The sequence below is a fragment of the Euleptes europaea genome, chromosome 4, assembly GCF_029931775.1.
Source record: "Euleptes europaea isolate rEulEur1 chromosome 4, rEulEur1.hap1, whole genome shotgun sequence".
NCBI lineage: Eukaryota > Metazoa > Chordata > Lepidosauria > Squamata > Sphaerodactylidae > Euleptes > Euleptes europaea.
In genome coordinates, this window is record NC_079315.1 from 37,175,183 (window position 1) to 37,200,167 (window position 24,985).

The following is a 24,985-nucleotide window of genomic DNA, read 5'->3' on the forward strand; positions in this document are numbered from 1 at the left end:
GCATGCAATGGATTGTTGTAGAAGGTTTGATGCAGAAAAACTCATTCCCCTATATTGTTCAAAATTATATATTATTTTAAATGGTGTACCTTAGACCTTCTGTAGATCTCCAGATTGAAAGTTGGGATACAAACCTTTCATGAAACAAGCAATCTTTCAACATAATAAAAATATACACCTTCCAAGAAGAAATGTGAAAAGTCTGCCTTATTTTTTTTCCGCAGGAATGTTCCTGCAACTCACTGATTACTAAAATGATAACACTGGTGGTAGATGGGGGAGGAAAAGAAATGACACAAGCCACAATTTGGATTAGTCATTTTGCACTATGTGGTGTTGCGAGAGGCTCTGGTCAAGCAAGGGAACAATCAAATGCAGCAGTATCCTCAAATGAGGAGGAGGAGGAGATGCACATTCTTGTTTACCTCGTAAAGCACATAGAAAAGCTAATATACATCCACAGTGTTTATTGCTATCAGGGTCTACATTTGCATCCAGACAGGCCTACTTCATTTGGGCATGGCACATACACTTCCTGAAAAGGAATCACATGTGCAGATCCAATGGTAGATGTGGGTATCCTGCAAGGAAGTCTACATGCTTCTGCAGGTAGATTGCCCATGCTGGATCAGGGCAATGAGTTGGATCCCTCCTAAAATGTCTGTGACAGAAGCTTTCACTGATTGGCTCTTGTAGGTTATCCGGGCTGTGTAACCGTGGTCTTGGTATTTTCTTTCCTGACGTTTAGCCAGCAGCTGTGGCAGGCATCTTCAGAGGAGTAACACTGAAGGACAGTGTCTCTCACTGATTCCTCCTCCTGTGGAAGACCTCTGACTATCCCACAGCTATTCTTGGGGGTCCCTGAGGAGCAGCTCTGTAGGGGACAGTTTGACCTGCAGTGGGAGGAGGGGGGTGGGGAAGCTTCTGTCCACAAAAGTTTTAAGCGGGATCCAAGCCATCACTATGTATGATTCTAATATTGATACAAGAAATCTTATTGGTAGAAGAGGCTGGAATATAAGAAAAACACGAATTACTGTCATGTGTTGAAAAGAACCACAAGCATCATCGTCTTCTTTTAAATAAGGCGACATTATGCAGAAATTTGAGCTCCACAGAATTTACTATATGTTAAGTATGGTTGAAAACAGTAAAAAAAACACTGCCTGAGGAGGAGATAGAATTGCTTCAGAATGGTGCATGTCCTAGCAGCAGATTTCATTTCACAATCTCTTTGGCTGGATTGTCAAAATAGATCATTATCCATTAGCTAAGCTTCTCTCACAACATTTCACACATATGCATATCTTAAGGCTGGAATTTCTTTCATCAACCAAGTGTATAATCACCTCTTCAGGTGAAGGAGAAGAGGAAAAGAATTGGCAACAAGGAGGAAAAAATGCAAGAAGTTAAGGACCACATGGCTAAACAATATTTTAGAACGTCTGGTATTTTTTTCTTACACCACCATACTGTCTTGTTTTACATAGGCTATGGCTCTGTATCAGATCACCACAATTATGAAAGATATTACACTAGATTCTAGAACAAAGGCCAGTATAAATTAGCTATAACATTTTTTCAATTGTGCAGTGTAATTCAGACTCGCTTGTGCGTGTGTGTATATGTGCAGTTTTCACACAGATTGGTTGGCATTTTTCTTGCCTTGTGGTTTAATCCTGTATGTCAAAGAAACCAGGGTTCCTTGGAAGATTTTCATGAGTTCCTCAGTGAGAAGCTTAGTAATGATGGAGAAGCTTGATTGTGAATGTTTGCTAATCACTATCAATCATATTTTGTGATGTACATAAAAGGGAGATATTAGAGACACACTCAAATTGTACTCTTTGTCCACACAGTACAACAAGGACCATTTTGTTATTTATTAAAACATTTATACCCCATTTCCTCCCTCCTGGCTCAAAGAAGCTTACAAGTCCAAATCTAAAATATCAAATACAACAAAACCACAAATTATCCCCCTCCCCTCTAAAAAAGCCTGCTGCCTACTCCCCTTCAAAAACCCTAGCTTTTGGCCTTGCAGCACCCCCTCAAAACCTTCTAGAGAGGAGCACCCTTACCTCCCTATAGGTAGCCCGTTTCATAGTGTGGGTGCTACAACAGAAAGGGCATGGTTGATGCCAGACAGGCTCCCTTAAGCAGGGGAATAGAAAGTAGCTGGCAACCCGAGGAGTACAGATGGCCCATAACAACATACAGCAAGAGACAGTCCTCATGCCTGGAGAGTGCTTCCCTATACCTGGCTATGAACTCTAAGCATATTCCAGAATCTTTGGCAACACAGAGAAGTTCTACACAGACAAGCCCATATGGAAAAGACAAGCTGTCAAGGGCATTCACTCCAACCAGTTCTCTAGGCTACTGAAGTTTTCCAGTGCTAACTTATTTGAACGCACAAGACATTACCTGGTCTGATTATGTATCAGCATGGAGCCAATGTGCAAGCAACCTGAGTATCTGCTTCTCTGTGGAAATAAATATATTCACAGAACTAACTAACATAATCAGGAAGCATATGGTTGGTACTTTTTTTCCTTTGCTGGGATCGCACAATGCACAGAGGTTGTCTGAACTGGCCACTTAAAACATATTTTGGAACCTTTGCATTAGTGTGCCAAATTGTAATTTCTTTACAGGGTGTATTATATAGATTCAGGACAACATAATGCCTCTAACTGTAGTATGATGAAAGATAACCAGATCAGCCCAAGAGAGAGGCTTCATTTGCTACAACAGATGGATGAAACTGAATTCCACTGCCAGGTGTGAATACTGGGAATGTTTGGTCCCAATGTAATCCATCTATTTCAAGGCCACACTGAAGAACAGATCACCTTTAAAAATGTTCATGGGAGAAAAGAACTGGGCCAGTGCCCTTAGCTAGATGCACTGCAGGCTGCATGTGTCCCGTGACACCCTACCTGCGTCCAGTCTGAGAGAAGCCACTCGGGGGTGCAGTTCTCGTTTTTGCAGGCTTGTTCAGAAGCTGGCCTCAAAGTGGAACAGAATGTGTCTGGAAGCTCTAGGAAACTTCCATCAGCCATCCGCTGCTTGCAGAGTACTTCCCGCTTCTTGGTGCCACCCCCACACGTCCTGGAACACTGGAGAACAACAGAAACAGCAGAGGCTCAAGAGCATGGAGTCACTTTGCTGATTTCAGCTGCAATTTGTCATGTGGTCATGACAGTTGGCTGTTTAAAAGCCAACTGAAGTAAACAGCAGCTCAGCAACCTTTGTCTGCAGGTCTGCATCTGTAACATACAGGTCATTTTTGCTAACAGCAGAAGTGAGACAAGTGGCACATCCAGAGTAAACCTTTTGCTCTCTTTCCCCACTTATGGATGATTCACATGTTACAGAGCCCATGTGGATACTGCAAGGACTTTGGGATCACAACTATGCTGGGAGTTCCGTATTTTCAAGACCCACAGCAGCTCAATTCAGATTGGGAGTGCAGCACATACAGAGAATGAGCTTAATCCTCCCCCCCCCACCATTTTCCTGACCTGAAATGGCCCTGGTAGCTGCTATTGCCCCCTGAGGAAACTTATTTGTAGCCATCGTAACAGGTAAGATTCCCAACTGGGCACACAGCAGCTTCCCAGAGCCATTTCAAATTGGGAAAACCGGGGAAGGGGGTAACCAAATCAGGACCACACACCCCTGGAAGCATGAAATTTAGGAAAGCTCCAGAAAGTTCAACTTAACTCCATGGTCCAAACGTCCATTTTAAAATAACCTAATATCATGTTATGAGCTTTCTAGGCTGATTTTTAATTTGTGGGAAAGCTGATCCCTAAGACACTAACCTGCAGCTGAGCTAAATAATTAATCTGTAATATTAATATAAAAAACAAACAAGGAACTTTACAATGATCTATCTATATTTATTACTCCTAGAGACTGCTGTGGGCCCTGCTTCCAAAAATAAAGTCAAAGTATTTTTGTGTCAGTGTAAATATGGGTGATTAATTTCTGAACAATCATGACCTGCTTTCTCCTTAATTTAAATCTCCTTCCACTTACGTATTTCTGCTCATGCAGGCCAGGAAGTATATTATGCTTGAGTAGGAATGACATTTGACTCAGAGTGTCTATTCAATCCTTCTTCTAATGTTATATTTTACAGGAAAACATCTTAAGATCAATTCAAAAGTTATTTGAGCCTGGATATATATGCATCTATGAGTTGTTTAATACACACCTGGCCATCAGTTGATGGCTGCAGCACCAAGACGTGACTTGTTTATATGAATGAACCAGCACAGAACACAAAAGACAGAATTTTCACATCAACTTAAACATAGTGCTTTGCAATGTGCCAGCTGTGAGGCACCATAAAAGTGATGTGTGAGCCTGTGCTACTTACTGGTAAAGTACATAGCTGGAAAAAATACACAGGTCACTAGTTGAACAAGAATTCTAGACAGCAAAGTTTTACAAGGGGAGGGGAGGTCTAAATAGATTTTAGAAACCTGATACACTTTACAGGGATTAGCTGAGGGAGCTACCACATGGAGTAATATGGGTCTGCACTGTGACCAACTGAGGAAGAGATATTATCCCTGTGGAAATGAAACTGCCTTGATCATCCTAATTAATCAGTGGATTTCCAGCTAAATGAATGTCAGAGGCAGTAACAGTCTGGAAGTGGGCCAGTAAACTGAGGCTCGATCCAAATAACTCTGAGATGCTACTGGTCAACAATATGGTCAGGATTCAATCCAAATAACTCTGAGATGCTTCTGGTCAACGATATGGTCAGGAAAGGATTAATCCTGTTCTGGATGGGATTGGAGTCCTTTCTGAAAAAGCAGGACCACGGTTTATGGGTGCTATGTGTTTTCAGAGAGAGGCACAGGTCTCTTCTGGGGTGTGTAACACCTTTAGCCACATCCAGTTGGTACAACAGGAGCAGCCCTTCCTGGAGACACCTTGATGATTTATATTCCTATCTCATCCAGGTGAGACCATTGCAATGTGCTTTGTACAGGGATACTTTTGAAGACTGTTCAGAAGCTTCCATTGCTGCAAAACACACCAGGAAGTTGGCTTGCTGTCATCAAAGTTTAGGATCACATCTTGCCAGTTTTGAAAACTCTATGGTGGCTACTGATTGATTTCCTGGCACAATTCAAGATATTGCCTATAAAGACGTAGGAACAGAGTACATAATGGAGCACCTCCTCCCATATAAGCCTGTCCATCAAATAAGATCAGCATCAGAGGCACTGCTCCATACACCCAACCTTCAGAGATTAGGTGACTGAGATAGGTCTTTCTCTGTTAAGGTGTTCTGATGGTGGAATTCTCTTCTCACAGACATTTGCCAAACACCAAACCTATGGAGGTTTAAACTCCAATCAAAAACTTTCTTATCATTCCAAATTCTTTGTTAACCTTCTTTTTCTGTCGTGTTTAGCTGTTTTTTTGCTGACCGCCCCTTGCCCTGTGTGATTACAAATGTGGTTCTTACTACTGTTTTTAAAATGAATCCACTGTTGACTAATTTCTGTTTTATTTGTGAGATTTATCACAGATTATTTCTGGCTGTCCCTTTTTGCTGTAAAACTGCATTGTTTGATTGCCCCTTCAGTGGAGGCTGCCTTGGAAATATTTATACCAAGAGGCTGAAATATATGTTAAATGAATAAATAGGCTAAAATATATAGGCCTGTGTAGCCTTGTTAACATGAGATTTGGGTTCCCCGGTAAGCAAGTATCTTCTTAATTACATCCTTGATAGAGGAATGTCATCTGCTACTGTTTGCCCATCACCACTTGCTTAGTTGGTCATTTGTATCATTCTGAGGCATGGTACAAGTCTTTCCACTTTGCAGAACAGCAGAGATAATTGGTTCATCATGAGGCTACAGCCAATTCTAGGATAAGATACTGAATTGGACCCCATCAGTTTTTTAACTGAATCCTGCCCAATTCTCCTCCTTACTACTGCCCCAGTACCACATGGCTTTTGTGGGTGAAGGTCCTTTGTTTGCCAGCATGTTTTTTTTGGTGGTCAAAGTGAACACCCTTCTCCTTTTCCCACTAGCTGAAAAGGTAGTTGGGTCTAATCTGCTGCTTGAGAACCAGTGGCGTACGTTCATTCTTCGAACAGCTCATGATTCTTGTTGGGTGGCAAGTCTGAGCAGATTCAAAGGCAGAAAGCAGCAAACATCACCCTTTTGAGCACTTATATGGATCCTGTTGGTGCCTTAAGAGTCCTATTTTATAAAAATTCTGGAAGAAATTCTGGAAGAAATACCATGGTAAAGAAAATTAAGAAACACTTTGGGGTTGGGGGGATGCTGGACTATATCAGAGCATAGTACTTCAAGACATGTTATGAAAGGGGAGCCATGAATCACTCATCCAAAAAATCCCTTCTTCTCAGCAATAAAACAAAAATGGACAAATATTTATAAATGCAACCATTTTCAGCCACTTTGAGCAGAAGAAATGTTTGCTGGGACTTGTGAAATGGATTCTGATACTCATTTACTTTTGGGTGGGAGGTAAAGGAAATAGTTGAAGAGAACTACTGAAAACAAGGTCAACATCATAATAGCTTTATCCCAAAGACAGAGCATTTAAAAAATAAATAAAGACTTGGATGTATAAGGATGTATTTTTAATCATTCAAAATGTTTAACATGCTGATAGTTATCAGATTTTCTTCTGCCAAGGAAAGCTTGAGAAGAAATCTAATTCAGACCATATTTCTTTAAGAGAATTCAAATACCTCATAAATGAATACCACAAATGTTTGTAGTTAATGTTGTGTTTATTTGTGTAAAGAGTATCATGATGAACTCCCTGGGTGAAGTTTACCTCCTATCTGTGGTACAGCCAAGAAGCGGGGATATAATGGGCATGGGTATAATTCAAAATCACTGCTGGAACTGTGTAAAGAATTCTGCTTGCCTGAAATGAAGTTTAGCATTTATAGACCCCCTCCGCTGTGCTTGCTATGTGGATTCTTCATCTTGGAATTAAAATACTCATTACCTGTTGCCATTCTGAAGGATACCAAGATGCGGGGCAGTCAAAACGATTACAGGCTTTCACCATGGTGGGTTTAGGCTTGTGACACAGTTCATCTGCCAAAATCACCGTCTCATTGGTCTCTCTTGAGAGGAGGTGAGAACAGAAGACATCACGGGTCTGCAGTCCTACACCACAGGTAAGACTGCAAGAGCTCCACTTCCCCATCTCCCACCTGAAATGTCAAGAAAAGGAAAAATCTGAATGAAAACAATATCGTTTCTTGTCAATCAAGATTCCAGTTCATTGAATTGTTCTAACTGCTTTGCGTTTGTTTTAACTGCTTTGTGCGGAAAACAAATATTTTAAAAACACATAAAAAGCATCTGTCAAGAGAAAAATGGTGTTAAAAAAGCCATTGGTGATAGCATGATGTCACTTCCAGGAAAACCCAGAAGTGATGTCAGTTGTCTCTTGGAATTGCTGGAAATGCTGTTTTTACCACAGAGTTTCCAGCAATTCTTAAAGAGGTGTGACATCACTTGCAGGTTTTCCCTGGAAGTGACCTCATGCTGTCACCAATGCCCCCCATGTCCCTGCCCCGCCCGGTCTCCCACTGGTTGCGGGCTGTGCCTGGAAACCCTATAAAGCAACCTAATTAAAATTTAAAAATTGCAGAGGACTTCAACCCTACATAAGCCTCCGAAGAAGGCCTTATACCACCTCAGAAAGATGGTACAATTTGTGTCTGATCTACATATGAAGTGGACGACTGGATTGTACCACTTAAGAATGTAGATAAGGAATTGCATTTAAAGAATTGCATTAAGAATGTAGATAAGGAATTGCATTTAAAATTCTGCATAAGATACTTTCTGGGGAAATAGTAAAAAAAAACCTCCTTGAGTTCTGGAGGTTTTGTTGTTGTTGTTATTTGTAGGGAACTCTTTTTTATATGGGGAAGGATTCAAAAATAGCACCACCATCCCCAATTTGCAGCCAGAAGTGATATTGTCTTGTTCTATCAATTCCAGAGCTTGCCATTGTAGGGCTAAATTACATGTTATGCTTTGCATGAGTTTTCCACAGGAATTTGAAGCCATGTTGCAGCTGTGAATCCCTGGCCTTTTATGCGTGGTTGTGTCCCCTCGCCGTCACATCCCCGCCCCGATTACTTTGAGCTTTGCTTTGATTTCAACCCTCAGAGATCGCCTCACTCTCCATGTACCTTTTCCACACATTTTCTGGATGCTTCTAGTCAGCATCCAGAAAACGCAGGCAAAATGCGCAGAAATGTGCGGGGAGAGTGAGGCAACCTCCGATGGTTGGAAAATGCATGCATAATCAAAACAAAGCTCCAAAGTAGTTGGGGGGGGGTGACTGCAAGGGAAACTGCCATGCATAAAAAGGACGCGTTAGAAACTACTGACCACGTTCTTTTTGCGTGCATGTTATACAATCATATACACACAGGCCCTTTGATTCCTTTGTTAGTGGTCTGCCCCAGATCTCTCAGAAAACATCCTTTAGCGCACCTTTTGTTAGATGCTATACCAAATTTATCTGATATTATGGCCAGATTTGCCTGGCTGGCAACTAAAATAAGACAAAACGTGCTTAAGGCTCTGGAATAATCAATCTGTGATTAGAATCTCTACTGTTTTATGTATATTTTGGTGGATTTTATCTTTTTACCCCAATTTAAATTTCTGCTACATTTTTATTATTTATATTATATTATTATTCCCTAATTATGTATGTATGTATTTAATTTTGATTTGTTTGGAGACTTGATGGTCTATTACTGCGAATAAAGTCTGCTAGACAGACATAGCCATGCATAAAAGGCTCCTGGTGGCAACTCTTGTGTAAATGCACAGCAAAGGCCTGATTCAGATCAGGACTGCAGGGAAGGGTGAGGAGAGGCTCCTGTCTTCTCCCCCATTTTGGGGAGTTGAAATGGCTTGAGGACCATGTTATTTGCTTAATGCCATCATTATGCAAGAGAAAGCATTTGGATTCTATCAAGCAATCCCAGTTTCCAAGGCAGATAGAATTCCTGAAGCATATTAGATGCTATCAAGAGGTAAAACTGTTGGGGGACAAGAAACACATTGAGTGGTCTGAAGACAACTTTTGCTTTAGAAGTGGAAAACAGCTGTTATGCAGCGTATAGACAGTGGATGGACAAATACAGGGCAACAACAGAAAAGCATAATCCAAAATGAATTACATTTGAAAGATGCTGTATATATAGCTCCTCAGTGGAATCCATGATCAGAAACTGTCCCAACACAGATACTGGTCTGTGTGCTTGATCAGGACTGGCTGAGTCTGATTTATGCCACACAGCAGCTGCACTAGGCAAAATGGCCTTGCACCAGTACATCCAGTATAAAAAAATATTTGCATCCTGAATAGTTTAAATCTCCACTGTATTGTCAGAAAATAGCCTCGTTTTGACAGGATTGCAATGTAGCACTAATGGCAATAAAAAATTATGGTATTGTATCAAAGTAGATAAAAACAAGCAGGGGACTCACAAGGGGCATCTCACATTTCCCCCTCCCCTTCCCCTATTTCCTCTTCCCCTTCCCTGAAAACCTTTATAGCCTGTCCTCTTTTCCTGCTTTCTTCTCTCCTTCCCTCCTACCAGTCAATCTAACTTAATCCACCCCCATCCCTCCTTCTCTTTCCCAGGCAGCCTCTCCCTGGGAAAACTCTGGCCAAGCTGCATGGTGTAGGCAGTTACAAAGTGGGGGATCTGCAAGGATTTGTGAGTCTCACACTTTTGCCTATATCCCCTCCCCATACTATTTCCTGTTGTGTATGTATATAGTTGGGGAGTAATCAAGGGGGACTCAGGAGCTTGAGTTCTGCATGAAGTATCCTAAACCCTGCTCGCCCTATTGGTCAAGCAAACGGATCCTATTGGCCCTAAGCCAGCATGTTCCATTGGTCACCGAGAGGGTATTCCCCCCCATCACGGATTGGGGGGGAGTGGCCGCAGACAGCCAGGGGGCATATAAGCAGTGCACGTTCAGTGTGTAAGTTAGTTCTGTGCTGAAATCAAATAAAGCTGTGTTGTTGAACTCCGTCTCTGATCTCGTGAATCCTTCCCACGCGGACTTAACTGTGGCGACAAAGACTGGGGAGTGGCCCGACTGACCTGCTGACTCACTCCACCATTCCCAGTGACTGGTAGGCAGCCACTGTGTTCGAGTTTTGGGTGTCACTCACGTGTCCGTGCGATACGTGTCCCTCTCCAGCCGCCTGCGCCTCGTTGTGGTCGAGGGCCGCCGCGCTAGCCTACTGGGGTTTGAGTGGGTCAAAGCCCTCGGACTGAATATCACGGGCCTACACCACCTCAGTCAGGCATCGCTCGAATCTGTCTGGTCCATTGTGACTGGGACAGGGGGCTGGTGGATTTCCTCCTAGCTCAGCACACCACACCTAACTCCGTGACCGGGAAGAGCCCCGCGGAACTCCTCATGGGTCACCGGCCGAAAACCCTGCTCGACCGGCTGTACCCCGACCTGGTGCCTGAGTACCCGGGCAGCAAAGACTCGACCGCCTCCCCAAGGGTCGTGGAGCAGGACAACCCCGTGTTTGCCCGAAACTATGGAGCGGGACCCGCCTGGATCCCAGCCACAGTCCAGGATGCCACCAGCCCGCTATCCTATCGGGTCGCCACCCCGGAGGGGCACGTCCTGCGGCGCCACATCGATCAGCTACGCCGCCGCCCCGCCGACTTGCCGGAAGCAGCCACGGTGCCAGCGCCGCTGCCGATTCCTGTCGCCCGGGAGCCAGAACAACAGGAGCGACCGGAACAACCGTTGCTGCTGCCAGCGCCGGACTTCCCCAGCAGCCCGGCAGATGACAACCCAGCCACCCAGGGTAAGACTGATCCAGAAACGACGTATCGCCCAAGGCCCCCCATCCCAGCGCCGCGCTGTTCCCAGCGGAATCGATCGCGGCCGAGCTACCTCCAGGACTTTGTGTGCTCCTAGTGCAACAGTGAGAGTCGCTCGGACTTGGGGGGAGGGGTGTTGTGTATGTATATAGTTGGGGAGTAATCAAGGGGGACTCAGGAGCTTGAGTTCTGCACGAAGGATCCTAAACCCTGCTCGCCCTATTGGTCAAGCAAATGGATCCTATTGGCCCTAAGCCAGCATGTACCATTGGTCACCGAGAGGGTATTCCCCCCATCACGGATTGGGGGGGAGTGGCTGCAGGCAGCCAGGGGGGCATATAAGCAGGGCACGTTCAGTGTGTAAGTTAGTTCTGTGCTGAAATCAAATAAAGCTGTGTTGTTGAACTCCGTCTCTGATCTTGTGAATGCTTCCCACGCGGACTTAACATTTCCTCTTTCCCCATACTATTTCCTCTTAACCACTACACCACGCTGGAGAGTAGTGGTTTGGAGCAGTGGACTGTAATCTGGAGAAGCAGGTTTGATTCCCCACTCCTCCACATGAGTGGCAGAGGCTAATCTGGTGAACTGGATTTGTTACCCCACTCCTACACATGAAGCCAGCTTGGGTTACCTTGGGCTAGTCACAGCTCTCTCAGATCCACCTACCTCACAGGGTGTCTGTTGTGGGGAAGGGAAGGTGATTGTAAGCTGTTTTGATTCTTCCTTAAACGGTACAGGAAGTCGGCATATAAAAACCAACTCTTCTTCTTTCTTCTCCTGGCAGTGTCCATACGCTTGCCTTCCCCTGCTTCCTTTGTTTCTCAGCCACCAACAAGTTTACCTGTTATCTGCTCCTATCTTCAGCAAAATTTATTGTTATCTGCTCCTATCTTCAGCAACATTTATTATTATTTATTAACTACATCTATACCCTTGACTTTCTTCACATTGGGTATTCAAAGCAGCTCACATCATTCTCCTCCATTTTATCCTCACAATAACCCTGAGAGGTAGATCAGTTTGAGAATGTGTAATTGTCCCAAGGTCACCAAGCGAGCTTCCATGGCAGAGTGGGGATTTAAATCTCATTCTCCCAGATCCAAATGCCCACTGAGGGCATTTTTTTTTTTAAAAAACCCTCTACTTCTATTATTTGATGTTTTAAAAACTCACCAATGGTTTTTTTATTTTGAGATTTTTCTGCAAATTTGGGCATTTTTCAGGTTTGTAGAAAGATCTGCTTTGTCTGCGTGTGGCTACAATGTTTGGATTTAAGTATCCACAGATTTAGCAATGTTGAGAGTTAGATATATTCATAAAAAGAACAAGAAGAGTTGTTTTTTATATGCCAACTTTCTCAACCTTTTTAAAGGAGAATCAAACCGGTTTACAATCTCCTCCCTTCCTCTCCCCACAACAGACACCTTGTGGGGCTGAGAGATTTCAGAGAGAACTGTGACTAGCCCAAGGTCATCCAGCTGGCTTCTTGCGTGGGAGTGGGGAAACCAACCCGGTTCACCAGATTAGCATCCACCACTCATGTGGAAGAGGGGGGGAATCAAACCCGGTTCTCCAGATTAGAGTCCACCGCTCCAAACCACTACACCATGCTGGTTGAAGTATATCAAATCAAATCATGACTTTTTATACTGGCTTCAAATAGTCCTTGAATAGCAAATCTGAAGTGCCATTGGTTTGGTTTGGAACACTGCTAGGAGCCAGGCATGTGAACACTCCTCAGCTTTATTACAATGCGGCTGCTGTTTTAAGGCCAGGAAACTTTATAAGTGTTGTCTATTCCAATGAATGAGCTTGTCGTTGCGTTTCTGTGGGACAACAGTGGCACCTGGCAGCTGTTTAAGCCAGTTCAGAGTGAGTTCCATTAATGAATGAGCCTTGAAGTAACTTTCCTGTTAAAATTGTCAGTCAGAATTAATACTGACATATCAGCAACCCTCTGTGTTTGGCACACCTTAGACAAAGGTATTTGGAGAGTTTGGTGGCGAAAAGGAAGGTCTTTGTCTCTTCTCTGGAGGTCTATTTTGATGCTGAGTTTCTTATATCACTTGCCAAAGTTTATTTCCCCCCCAGAATGGGAGGTTTTCCAGTTGCCTCCAGCAGCTAACTGTTTGTCCTCAGCATTTATTCTGGCATTGCACAATGTTGCATGCCACACGAGGGAACACATCTTTTATTCAGCATCTTTTTAAAAAGGTGGCAATTATATCTTTTTTCCAACTTGGGTGGGGAAAATTTGCCTTTTCAAAATGTAGATATTTTTAGCTTGTCAACTGAAGGTAGGGAGAAGCCCAAGCATGCAAAATGAGCTTTCAACATACTGTTAAGCAGACAACCAATTTCACCAGATGGGACCAGGCACGGCTTTGTGGATCAGTATCAGGTTTTGCCTAATACTAAGATCAATTAGGGTATAAGTACTTGTTGATCCGTACTTACCACACCTACCTTGTGCCATTTGCATCAGTCCTATTTCATATGTATGATTGAACAGAAACGTATTAGGTGTACAATCTCCGAATATGTGTTGTTTGATCACATAAAAAGATCAGACATGTTGGAAAATGAAGTGGGAATAGCTATGACTTCCCAATACCATGAGCAGACATTCCTGTCGCAACACAGGAGTATACAACTCAGAGGAACACTTAGGATGACCTAGTATTGCTAGCCTTACACGTACAAATAAGGATCTCCAGTAGCAGGCTCTAGGGAACAGAAAAGCTATGTTCCACTGAAAATGGAGACTGAGAGAAGCAAGGACTCGGACTCACCGACGAGACCAGTTTGCTGGTCTGCGACGGGGAGCGACTTGAGCCGACGCAGAGGTCTCAGGGTTCTCGTCAGGGCCGGGGGAAGGCATGGCCAGGTGCTGCGGGGTCTGCACGGCCAGCAGGCACCCGCAGCATAATGGCGGCCATCAAAAGAGTGGGGAGAAGGAAAGTGGCCTCACGAGCCTTGGCGGGAATTTTCTCGCTATGGCGTGCATCACCTGGCCTCAGATTCAAATGGGCCAATCAGGCCCAGGGACCTCAGAGGCGGGGCCAGCAGGCCGGCTCGGACCTGGGCCCTTTTACTGTAGTCCGGCCAGTTGGGATGGAAAACAGCCTCCACGTGGCCCCTGTCCAGCATTCAGCTTCGGGTTGTTCTATCTATCCCCTCCTTTCCTCGCCAGCTGCTCGCTCTCTTCGCCTGATCAGCAGCCCGACAAAATGCACCTCTGTTGCGAAGTTTTGGCTTTCTCCCTTGCCTTGCGGGGGGGGGGGGAGGTTGGGAGTAGGCAAGTGGCTGTGTTTGGTGGGGGGGGGGTGCCCTAACAGAGGTAAGTGATTCCCCACACACACACACACACACAAGGGCGGGGAGGGAGCAGAGGAGCCTTGCATCCCCTCTCTTTTTCCTCGTAGGGCGAAAACGCACGGTCGCTTTAGCCTCCTTTCTTCCCTGTTCCAGCCAGGATTCAGCCAGGATCGAACGCACGAATGTGCATTCGATCCTGGCTGAATCCTGGCTGGAACAGGGAAGAAAGGAGGCTAAAGCGACCGTGCATTTTTGCCCGTAGGCTGCTTGAGAAAGGCAAGCCTGTGGCTGTGAACAAGAAGGGTCAGATTGTACAACAGATCCCAGAGAACTTGCTGGGAACTGGGGGGGGGGGAAGGGTTAAAGGCAAGGTTCCTTGTGCCTCTGTTGCAAGGTTTGGCTCTCCCCTTGCCGTGGGGGAGGGAGACTGGAAGCAGGGAAGCGGCTCTACTTGGTGGGGAGTGGGTGCCCTTGAAGAGGTAAGTGATTCTCTCCCCATACACACACACGAGGATGGGGAGGGAGCAGAGGAGCCTTACACACACACGCCCTTAGCTGCTAATGAAAAGGCAAGACAGTGGCTGAAAGGCAAGTCGGTGGCATGCTTCCTAGTGGGTAAGCCCCATGGGCTCTTGTGGAGCCTGCCTCTTAGTGACTGTAACTCTGCTTGGATTGCAGCCTTATGGGCAGATCCTGTGTGTGCTTGCTGGGAAGTGACTGACATTAAGTGTAGCAGGGCTTCCCTGAAGTTAGTATGCATTGGTTGGAGGTATTTAAAAAAAAAATGGCTGGACTAGTCCTTAGTTGTGTCCCCCTAAGAACCATAATAACTAGGTTAAGTCTTTTGTTCTCTTCCTGACTAGAAGATGGTTCGATTGGCAATAGGCTAGATTCCCCCTCCTCGTTTACTAGAAAGCTGCAGTTGTTCACACGCTTCATGGTCCACCTTCCTATGGAAGTGGAGAGTTTAATAAACAACAAACTCACTTCTTGAGGTTTAGTAGTAATATTGAGTGAGGGGAGGAGTGCCACATAAGTTGCCATAAGATTTTTCAAGTAGGACACTGAGAGTTTCTAGATGGCAGAATAAATAACTAGCCTCTGACGGCATGATGGAAAGGGTGAGTGCATTTCAAGATCTCGGGCAGTAATAACTACTTAATTAAAAAGGATTTAAAAGATCTCTTGTTCTCCAGTGTTGTTAGTGGAACAGAAGTATTTATTTATTTATTATAGCTTGTCTTTCTCACTGGGAAGCAAGGCAGGTTACTTAGAGTGGGTCTGTAGACTCAAGAGAATATGGGCTTTTAGTAAACAATGTAATAGTATTGCGGTTGAAAAGCCAGCCAAAGGCATAGAAACAGAACTGATGCATGGCATAAGAATTGGCTTTACACATGGTGGGGCCCTATTTATTTAAGCTATTAATTGAATATCCCGCCCTCCCCAGCAAAGCTTACTAGGTACAGTGATCCCTAATCAGTGATCCAATAACTTGTTAAAAAAATTGTGCAGTGTAACCCTATGGCCTGGGCACAGGATTACCAGGTCCCTCTTTGCCACCAGCGGGAAATTTTTGGGACAGAGCCTTGGGGTGGGCAGGTTTTGGGGTGGGAAGGGACTTCAATGCCATAGAGTCCTATTGCCAAAGCGGCCATTTTCTCCATGGGAATTGATCTCTATTGTCTGGGGATCAGTGGTAATAGCAGGAGATCTCCAGCTAAGTACCTGGAGGTTGGCAACCCTACCTGTGCAGAAAGCCCTCTTGAATAGTTCAGGTCAGGTTTGGAGAGGGTATGGGCCTTCCTGACCTCCTACGGCAGACCATTCAACAACAGGGGAGCTACAATGGCGGTGCTTCAGTCCTTTGGGCACATAATAGTTTCTCATTTTGCTAAAATTGCTAATTCTCTTTTTATTTTGCCTGAGTAGGATTGTTTTAATTTTGACTTTACTGAGGCGGTTCTTCTTGGGGTGTATTATGAGAAGGTGAGAGTCAATGTTGAGTGCAAGAATACTAAGAAAAGTTGTTGGCTGCAAGGAGAAGGATGTGAGTCACTAGTAAGTGCAATAATTCTAAGAACAGTTGATGGGAGCAAGCTTGTGGCAGTTACAAAATACTTCACAAGAGTGTGAGATATGTTAGTCCTTTTCTGGTTGAAAGACAAGCTTAAAATTCTTCACTGTACCCTTTTTTAATACTGTTGACGGAAAACCACACAGAACAATGGTTGGATTTTGGTCTGAAATGGTCTCTTTGTTACCCAAAGAACTATCAGGAGTAGCATCAGAACTTCAGTTCCTTGCCATGGTTTCCTATAAAATGTTGGCATATGTGTGAGTCAAGCCTGCAGGAGGCACTGGCTCCCCCCCCATTTATCTACCCCCAAAGGCAACTGTTCAAAACAGTAAATACATCCCCAGACATGCCATATAACTGATGCAATGCAATTATGCTAGAAGATAGGAACCCTACGGTTTCTCTCACGGTTGCAAAAATTTTCCATGCAGTAATTAAAAAGAAGGGAGTCTGGTTGCCTCAAGAATAACTATATTAATTATATGTTACTTCTTTTGTGACAGACATTTTCATTACGGACCACCAGCTTTCTGAATAACATTCAGTGACTAGGTCAATGTTTAGATTAAGTAATTTGCAAGCGATATTGAAACATGTATTAATACCCTATCTAACCTTTTTAGCTATGATTGTATTGCATTGTGTGTTTTATTCTGGCCCATGGCTGTAAGAATAAAGAACTGAACAGCCTTGGAAATACATGTAACCATTTAAAATGTTTTTGTCCCATTAGACAAGAGCAGAACACTTGAGCCTACCCCACAATCTTGCACTCATGCACAGGCCTTGCTGTGCTGTAAAATAGTAACATATTATTTTTATCAAAAGGGGACTAAAAATAAAAACAGTCTTCCAAGGCATTAAGGTGTTGATTATTTATATTGAAGTTTTTTTTATTATTATTTAGGATGGAAATAGACATGACAGAAGATACAGGGCTGTTACCAAAAGTGGTATTCCATCTGTTTCTCTCTATCTTCCCCTAAATCACCCTGAGGGAATCCCAGGAGGAATCACTCTGAGGGAGATGCTGCTGACTAGTGCTGGGGTCCTCAAAGCAGTGACTGTTAACACCTTACCTGGTGCCCTCCAACAGTTTTCAGAAAGTAGGTGGGGCCAGGTGGGGCTCTTGTCTAGCACAGCTTATAAGCTGAGCAGATGAACATAATGTTGCTTCGGCAGTAGCTGCTACCAGTGTTGGTTTTATTCTCTCTCACGCTTCTCTTTCCCCATGTATTTTAAAAATTACCCTTCTTTAACCTGCACTCAGACTTCCTTTGGGTGTGTTTGGGACTCTGCCGTCTGTGGCAAACATTTTGTGGTTGTGCCCACCATCCTGTGTCAGAATTCCAAAGGTGCCCACAAGCTCAAAAATGTTGGGGACCTCTGGTAGGAAACTCACCATATGACTAGTTATCATCATGCTGCAAGTCTCCCTGCTTCCACTACACATTACTGGCTGTTGCGTATGAGGCACAGAAGCTTACATGATGGCATTCTATCACACATTAAGTTACCTCTAGGCTTGAGGAGAAAATGAAGAAAGTTAATCAGACAAGGTGTATTACAGCAGCATTTCGTAACCTGTGGGTTGGGACCCAAAAGTGGGTTGCGAAGCTTCTACAAGTGGGTTGTGGGTCAGCCCTCCCTAATGGCCACCTCCCCTTTCCATTGTTCAGGAGCCAGTGTGGTGTAATGGTTAAGAGTGGTGGAATCTAATCTGGTGAACCAGGTTTGATTCCCCATTCCTCCACCTGAAGCCTGCTGGGTGACCTTGTGTTGTCACAGTTCTCTCTGAACTCTCTCAGCCCCATCAACCTACAAGGTGTCTGTTGTGGGAAGAGGAAGGCAAGGCAATTGTAAGGTGGTTTGAGACTCCTTAAAGGTAGATAAAATTGTGGTATAAAAACCACTCTTCTTCTTTTTCATTTTGGAAACCAAGATCTGACCCTAGAAATAGTTTTTTCCATGACATACATTAGTTGGTATTCTTCACTGCATATACATGTAGATCAAGTAAAATGTGTCCTGATGGTTACTAGAGTGAGTTTCTTAGAATCTTAGAGGGGGTTAGAGAGAGTAATGATGAAGGAGAGGGTGGTCAAAGGTTGAATGTAAAACAGTGGGAAGGGTGGAAAGGCATAGAGCAGATGGCCAGACCAGGTTATCTGGAAGGCATCCCCCAGAGATGTACTGTTGCTCCCTGCTAGGGAACAAAACATTGATGCCTTGCTTGTTGCCCTGGTGGCAAGCAAGTCTATTTGAGGGATGTCCCAGGAGTCAAAAATGGGTTTGAGATATTTGTCTTGCGTGGACCACTTGTGATTCATCTTATACTCTCTGTTTAGACTGCTGGCAAGAGTATTTAGGACTCCAACAACAGGAATCACCCTGAGGGAGATGCTGCTGTCTATGGTCATCTCCAAAATCCTCATGGCCTCCTTTCACAGCGATACTGAAATGGTTCCGCCCTGTTTGTTGATGTAGTACACAGTGCTCATATTGTCCGATGGAACCAGTACTTGGGAACCTCAAATAATGAGGTAAGGGTAAATCTCACAGCTAAAGCTTCTAGAACATTAATGTGTAAACGAGTCTGGTCACCAACCCTTGCACAGAAAGGGTTCCACAATGCGCTTCCCATCCCAATAGGGAAGCATCTGTAGATATGACCTTATCAGGGGACCAATACCTAAAGGGAATCCCAGAGTAAATTGTCTTCACTTGGCCACCATGAAAGAGAATGTACTACTGGGGACAGAGATATGGTGAAAGGGTGGGTGTTCGAAGGGGTTGAAACACCTAACAAACCACAATTGTAAGGGATCCATGTGTAACCTCCAGTGAGGCACCAAAGCTGTAGTTGAGGCCATAAGGCCTAAGAGTCTTTGAGTAGCCCTCACTGGCTGTCAGAGCTTCCTCTGGAAGACATGAACAAAAGCCTTGATGGCAACAGCTCTTTTGTTAGGAAAGAACACCCTGGCTCTGGTGGCATCTAAAATGGTAGTCAAGTGCAGTAGTGGGAAGGGGGGAAAGAGAGAACAAGGAGATCAATCTGTAACTGACTGAACAACTATCAGTGTAGAACTTTTCCCATTCAGGGAAAAAACAGTTAAGCCTGTCCAAGAAGGGAGGTTCTTCTTGAAACTGGGTGGTTAGTCAGAATTTTTGCCCTTGTTGATGCTGCTCCTTGGGAGGAGGAGGGGGCGCTGAGCCATATCTGGGCCTCTTGGATGACCTGTGCTTGCCAGCCTGAGACTAATACTGTGACTAGTATTGCCAAGGATACTGTTGTTGATGGGTCTGTAGCTGAAAACCCTGGGGTTGATAGTATGGAGAACAGAATTCCTGGTGGCATGGCTAGAAGCGATCCCTGGAGGAGCAGAAGAGGGGATGACACCATATGTCTTCTCTGTTAGTCTGTTAGACGTCTTCTCCTTAAGGAACTTGTTTGTTTCAGCTGCAAACAGGGTGGGATGAGGAGAGACGGGCAGGCCACCTGCAGGGAGAAAGCGCAGCCCCCCCTCCTTCCTCGGTGCTGTGGGAACAGAGAAAACAGGAAAGAGGAGGGAGGATGGGAAAGGGTGGTGAGAAAAAAAGGAAGCCAGCTTTCCTTCCAGGGGTGGAGGAGATTAGCATGTCTGCTAGAAGCTTCTAGATGCTACTTCACTCTCTGCTTCAGGATCAAGGCCAGAACAAGGCAGGAGGGAACAGAATCACCTTCATTATTCGCTGGGTGTTTTTGCCTATTCTCTAGTCTGAGGTCTAAAGATATTGTTCAAAATGTCAAAAAGGCCTGCATATACCACTACAGGTGATAAGAAAAACAAATATATAAAACAAATTGGTTCCCATCCCCAAGATATCACATTATGTATATGCAAAAATTCCAAAATATTCCAGTATACAGAAAGATCCAAAATATGGACTACTTCTGGTTCCAAGCAGTCCAGATAAGGGATACTCAACCTGTAGTTTGCAGTCCGAAAGTTGAATGCTACTGAGGTGTAGATCTTCCTCCCAATGGCATCCAAGTGCCTGCTTTCTTTGTCTGCAGGTTTAGAGTGTTGATGTGGGTTCAGTTTAGCTTGCATCTCCTCAGTAGCAATAGAGGAGGGGGTAGGATGGACTATAAGAAAGCTACAAAATCCAGCATGATTTTGTAAAGGTTTCCCACTTTCCTTGTAGCAGGCTTTGATGATGGCTTCTTCAGAATAGGCATGGTGATATCCTGTAGGCCCTCTAAGACTGGGAATGCTACTATGTCAGGGGGATCGGCATATAGCCTGCTCAGTATTTTGTCCTTGGGCCTGTTGTCAGATGTGTATACATTTATATCCAGTGCCTTGGCCATTCTGATCATTTGTTCACTGTGCAGACATGAATCCTCATTAGGAGTGGAGGGTTCCTGGTCACCCACTTTCTCATCAGGTGATGTCTTCCGACATTGCTTCTATGCTGTACATAAAAGCACCTGGGTCATCCTCATAAGGTTCAGATTCAGTATATGATGAGAATTGAGTGAAGGATTGGTGGAAAGCTGGAGGTGCCAAATGTGGGACTTGTTGCAGAGGCTTCCCAGTCAAATCCAGCCCCTTCTGCTGACAGAACTCGATCCACACTGGGACGTGAGATGGGGAGCACTGAAGATGCTTGAGAGGCTTGCATCCAAGACAGCGTGGACTGTGGTGGAGGAACAGGCTGAGGCTCCACAATTTCTTATACAGAGCCCTCCATCTCTGGATCGGAGAAGGAGTGATCTGGAGAGCAGGAACAGAGAGACGGCCTTCTGGGCAGTACTAAGATAACCTCTGGAACCGGGTTTGGAATCCGGTGTGCCTATTCCCTCCTCTTCTTTGAGGACTTCTCCTTCTCCTTGTGCCTCAACTTCTGTTTCTGCTTCTTTGCAGAAGGCTCAGAAGAATGATGAGTCACTGCGTAGGAGCTATGGAACTTCATACCCAATGGTCTTGGAACCATCGTAATCGAACTCAAAGGGCCTGGAACTGACAGGGGGGGTACTCAGATCCATCGGAATTGATGATGAGGTCCCTGGAACCAATGCCCATTCAGTCAGTCTGGAAGGTTGGCATTGACTTCACCAAAGTGGTTTCAGGAGCTGAACACCAAAGGGGACTGAACAGGAGCTGACTGGACTGAGGCTGGCCTCTGCGGCATTCTGACATTTCAGAGTCTTTTCCCACAGTGCAGCCTTCAACCAGAAAGCCTTATCTGAATGAGCTTTCGGGGTACATTTAAGGCTGATGGCACAGGTTTGCACATTGTGTGCTTCTCCTAGACAGAGTAAACACTCCTCATGCTCATCAGAGTGAAACATTTTAGTGCCGCATTGGGTGCACTTTTAAAACAGCAAATGGGTAAGATCAGCAGCTGCCTGTACTTCAGCATTCTCTGATGTGGCTTTTACTTGTGGAATGGCCTTCCTGAGGACAAGAAGGCTCTCACAGTTCCTTTCCCTAGATTTATCTGTCATTGGCTATTCATCTGCCATTTCACACTTGCTCTCACATTTCGATTGTTCCACAGAATGAACAAAATGGAATTGTTCATGAGGGCATTTTTATAAAAGGAACAGGGCTTTAGTAAAATTGAATGTTCTGGGGGATTAGCATTACAGTTTATGGTACTGTTTTGTTCTACATTGTTTCTAATTTCTGTAATCCACTTTTTGCATTGCTTGTGATAAGCCATGTCATATAGTGTTTGATTGCACTGCTTTCTAATGTTGTAATCCACTTTGAGTCTTAGTGAGAAAGGCAGGCCAAACAAAGTTATGCTTTTTGTCAGGTTTGTTCTAACCTTAGCATCCCTGAAACAAATGTCTTCAAATGGTAGCCATTATCAAAGCAACAACTGAACTGATGTGTTCTGATACTCTCTGCAATGAGTGGTAGGAAGCCTATAACCACACGGAGGATCCCGACAAGTAGAACTTTTTCAGGAGGCCCTTTCCAGAGTTGACATGAACAGGGAACCACTCATTGCTTACGTATGACAGCTGGTCCCTGCATCAGCTGACTGATGTCTGGTCTTTCAATGATGCTATTTAAAATAGCCTTGTATAAATAAATTTGGCTATGGAATTTGGAGTTAAAAGGTACAGAATTCCTGTGTGCAAACAATGGAAAAGAAAATATTTGCGCAAAAAAATTCAAAATGAAGCCAATGGGCGAAAACACATGGGAGGTTTTGCCTTGGATTTGCTGCTCTCTAGATGCACATTTTCCTCATCTGAATTCTCAAAACTCTGCATGGGGGCTTATTGTTGCATTTTGAAAATTTGGCTGGGGAAAATGTGCATTTAGAGAGCGGCAAATCTAAGGCAAAACCTCCCATGAGTTTTTGCCCAATATGTGCCGTGAAGCATTAGTAATTGTGAATGAATAAAAGGGAAGCAGTGATAAATGGCATGATGGATGTTGTAAAGTATGAGAAATTGCAATTTCCGGAAGAATCATCCAAAGAAAAATGACCCCATTGTGGAATCCCAGGTGTCAGATCTTGCTGAGAACTGGATAAATAATCTATAATAAATCACATAGTTGACAAATTCTATTTTTTCCTATTTGTCAATTATCCATGAAGTAGCTATAGTTTTAAAAGTGTGCCCATTTACTCAAAGAAAGACTAATCAAGTAGAATATAGTACAGACTTTGTTTTTAGCATGAATTTTAGCATGAATTATCTTTCCACCATAAATTTCAGACTATGTACTCAAGGAAGGTTTTTTGCATCAGAATTCATATTCCTCAGCATATTATGCAACAAAGCCCATAAAAAAATCTACTGCTGATGACACCAGGTACAAACCCTGGCTTATGAGTTTTTGAGGTGATTTCACACCAAAAATTAGACATGATTCATTTAATTATTTAACAACATCACCTCTCCTCCTATATGGATTCAAGGTAACTTACAAAAGTATTAATAAAACACCTTACATTAAACAGTCAAAAGCAATCCCTGCAGTGGGTAGCCATGTGAGAACACATGAGAGAAATTTCTTTAGTAAGGAAATTTGCCAAAACATCACAGCTGAGGGACCAAATAACAGGGTTAGACCTGAGCCTCTTCTCTGGCCACATACCACTTTAAATAACTGGGCCAGACGACATTCAGCTGATGCAATGGTGGCAGAGTAGGGGTGTGCACTTGAATAATTGTTTCAATTCTGTATTGTAATTTCAAAAAGGCATGATTATAATTTTCATTAAATGTGAGTGTTATCTTATTGAAAAGTTGTGTAAGAGAAATTGTTTTCATTAATGTTAGATCAGATGTCTGCCAATTATTTCTTATGGAGAAAAATAATGAGATTTCCAGAGCATCTGTGTTTTCACCAAATGTCCCCAAACTTTCAGTGCACCTAATCCTCCCTCTTTACTAAAGCTCTGCCACAATTTCAAGTAAAGTGGACACAGGGGCCCAATTTTATGCTCCCACCCATTTTTCTCTCCATAGTTTCATATGGGGGGGGGAATGACAGGTTTTCTGGAGTATTTAATTTATTTTTAAATTGCATGTCTTTCTCTCACAACAAATAAACCACAATTAAAATAAGAACAAAATATTAACAGCAGCAAAGCAACTTCCCCTTCCCCCTCAGTCTAGAGAACATAAGTGTGTCACCCATCTAATTAATCACCACCCCTCTCCCCCCGGAAACAGAAAAGCTAGTTACTACTAGCACATATCCAACCGGTGCTCTGCCAACTGCACTGTCTCCAAGCTGAGTACTGGATCAGGTTTGAGGTTCTGGTACTGACCTTCAAAGACCTAAATGTCCTGGGACCATCGTACCTACCGGACTGCCTCTCCCATTACACCCCTCAATTAAGAGCTTTACACTCATTCAGACTGTTAGCTTCTTTATAAATAATGGGCTATATTTACCAATTTGGAACCACGTTCAGGATTCTCACAATAATTTCCTGTCCCTGACATTCAAACATATGATATATAGTGTGCTTTAAAAGAGTTTTAAAAATATCTTTGAATATAAATGTTTGAATAACCTTATCACAACAGTACTCAGTAAAAATGTACTTCTTTCTACAAAAAGTACTTTATTTACCCAAAAGAAAGACAACCTTGAATGTAAAATGATCCCCTTTTAAAAAGGTTATCCACAAAGGGTTTTATTTATTACTGCACATGACTGCAACTGGTATGCGGATTTAAGATGGCTCCCTCTTTTCCTTGATATCTTTGTTTCAGGTAATATGGTAACAAAGAAAAAATATTTAAAAAATTAAATAACTAGATTTCTGAAAATAGATTCTATTTCTGCAACTGCTTTCAAGTGCCTGTGACAACCCTACACTCCACACAGCGTATCAAATGGTTGGGTCCTGCAAAGTATTTAAACATTTAAAGATGAGAAATTTAGATTTGTGAATACTCCCAATGATTAATTACAAAACTAAACGTTACTGTTTATCTGAATGGAGTGCTTCCTCTCCTGAATAATGAAAACTAACTCACTGGCTCTTCTGGGTATACAAATGCATGCCCAGTAGGTTTCTAATAATCTTAACGTGGATTTTCAGATGGTAAAGTAAAACACAGACTACAGACATACACAACATCCTGGGGCAGCCTGTTTAAATAATTCCTCTCAAACCCTTCCTGAATATTGCAAAGG

At 43.6% G+C, this 24,985-nt stretch overlaps 1 protein-coding gene across 1 annotated transcript in view; it reads right to left on the minus strand.

Moving 5' to 3' along the window:
* ADAMTSL1 (ADAMTS like 1) overlaps positions 1–24,985 on the minus strand; it is a 553,327-nt gene that overhangs the window by 71,647 nt on the left and 456,695 nt on the right. The window contains exons 17-18 of the mRNA XM_056848970.1: positions 7,030–7,240; positions 2,943–3,122 (exon numbers count right to left, since the gene is read on the minus strand). Of these exons, the coding sequence (XP_056704948.1) occupies positions 2,943–3,122; positions 7,030–7,240 (391 nt within the window). The remainder of the gene's footprint in view (positions 1–2,942; positions 3,123–7,029; positions 7,241–24,985) is intronic.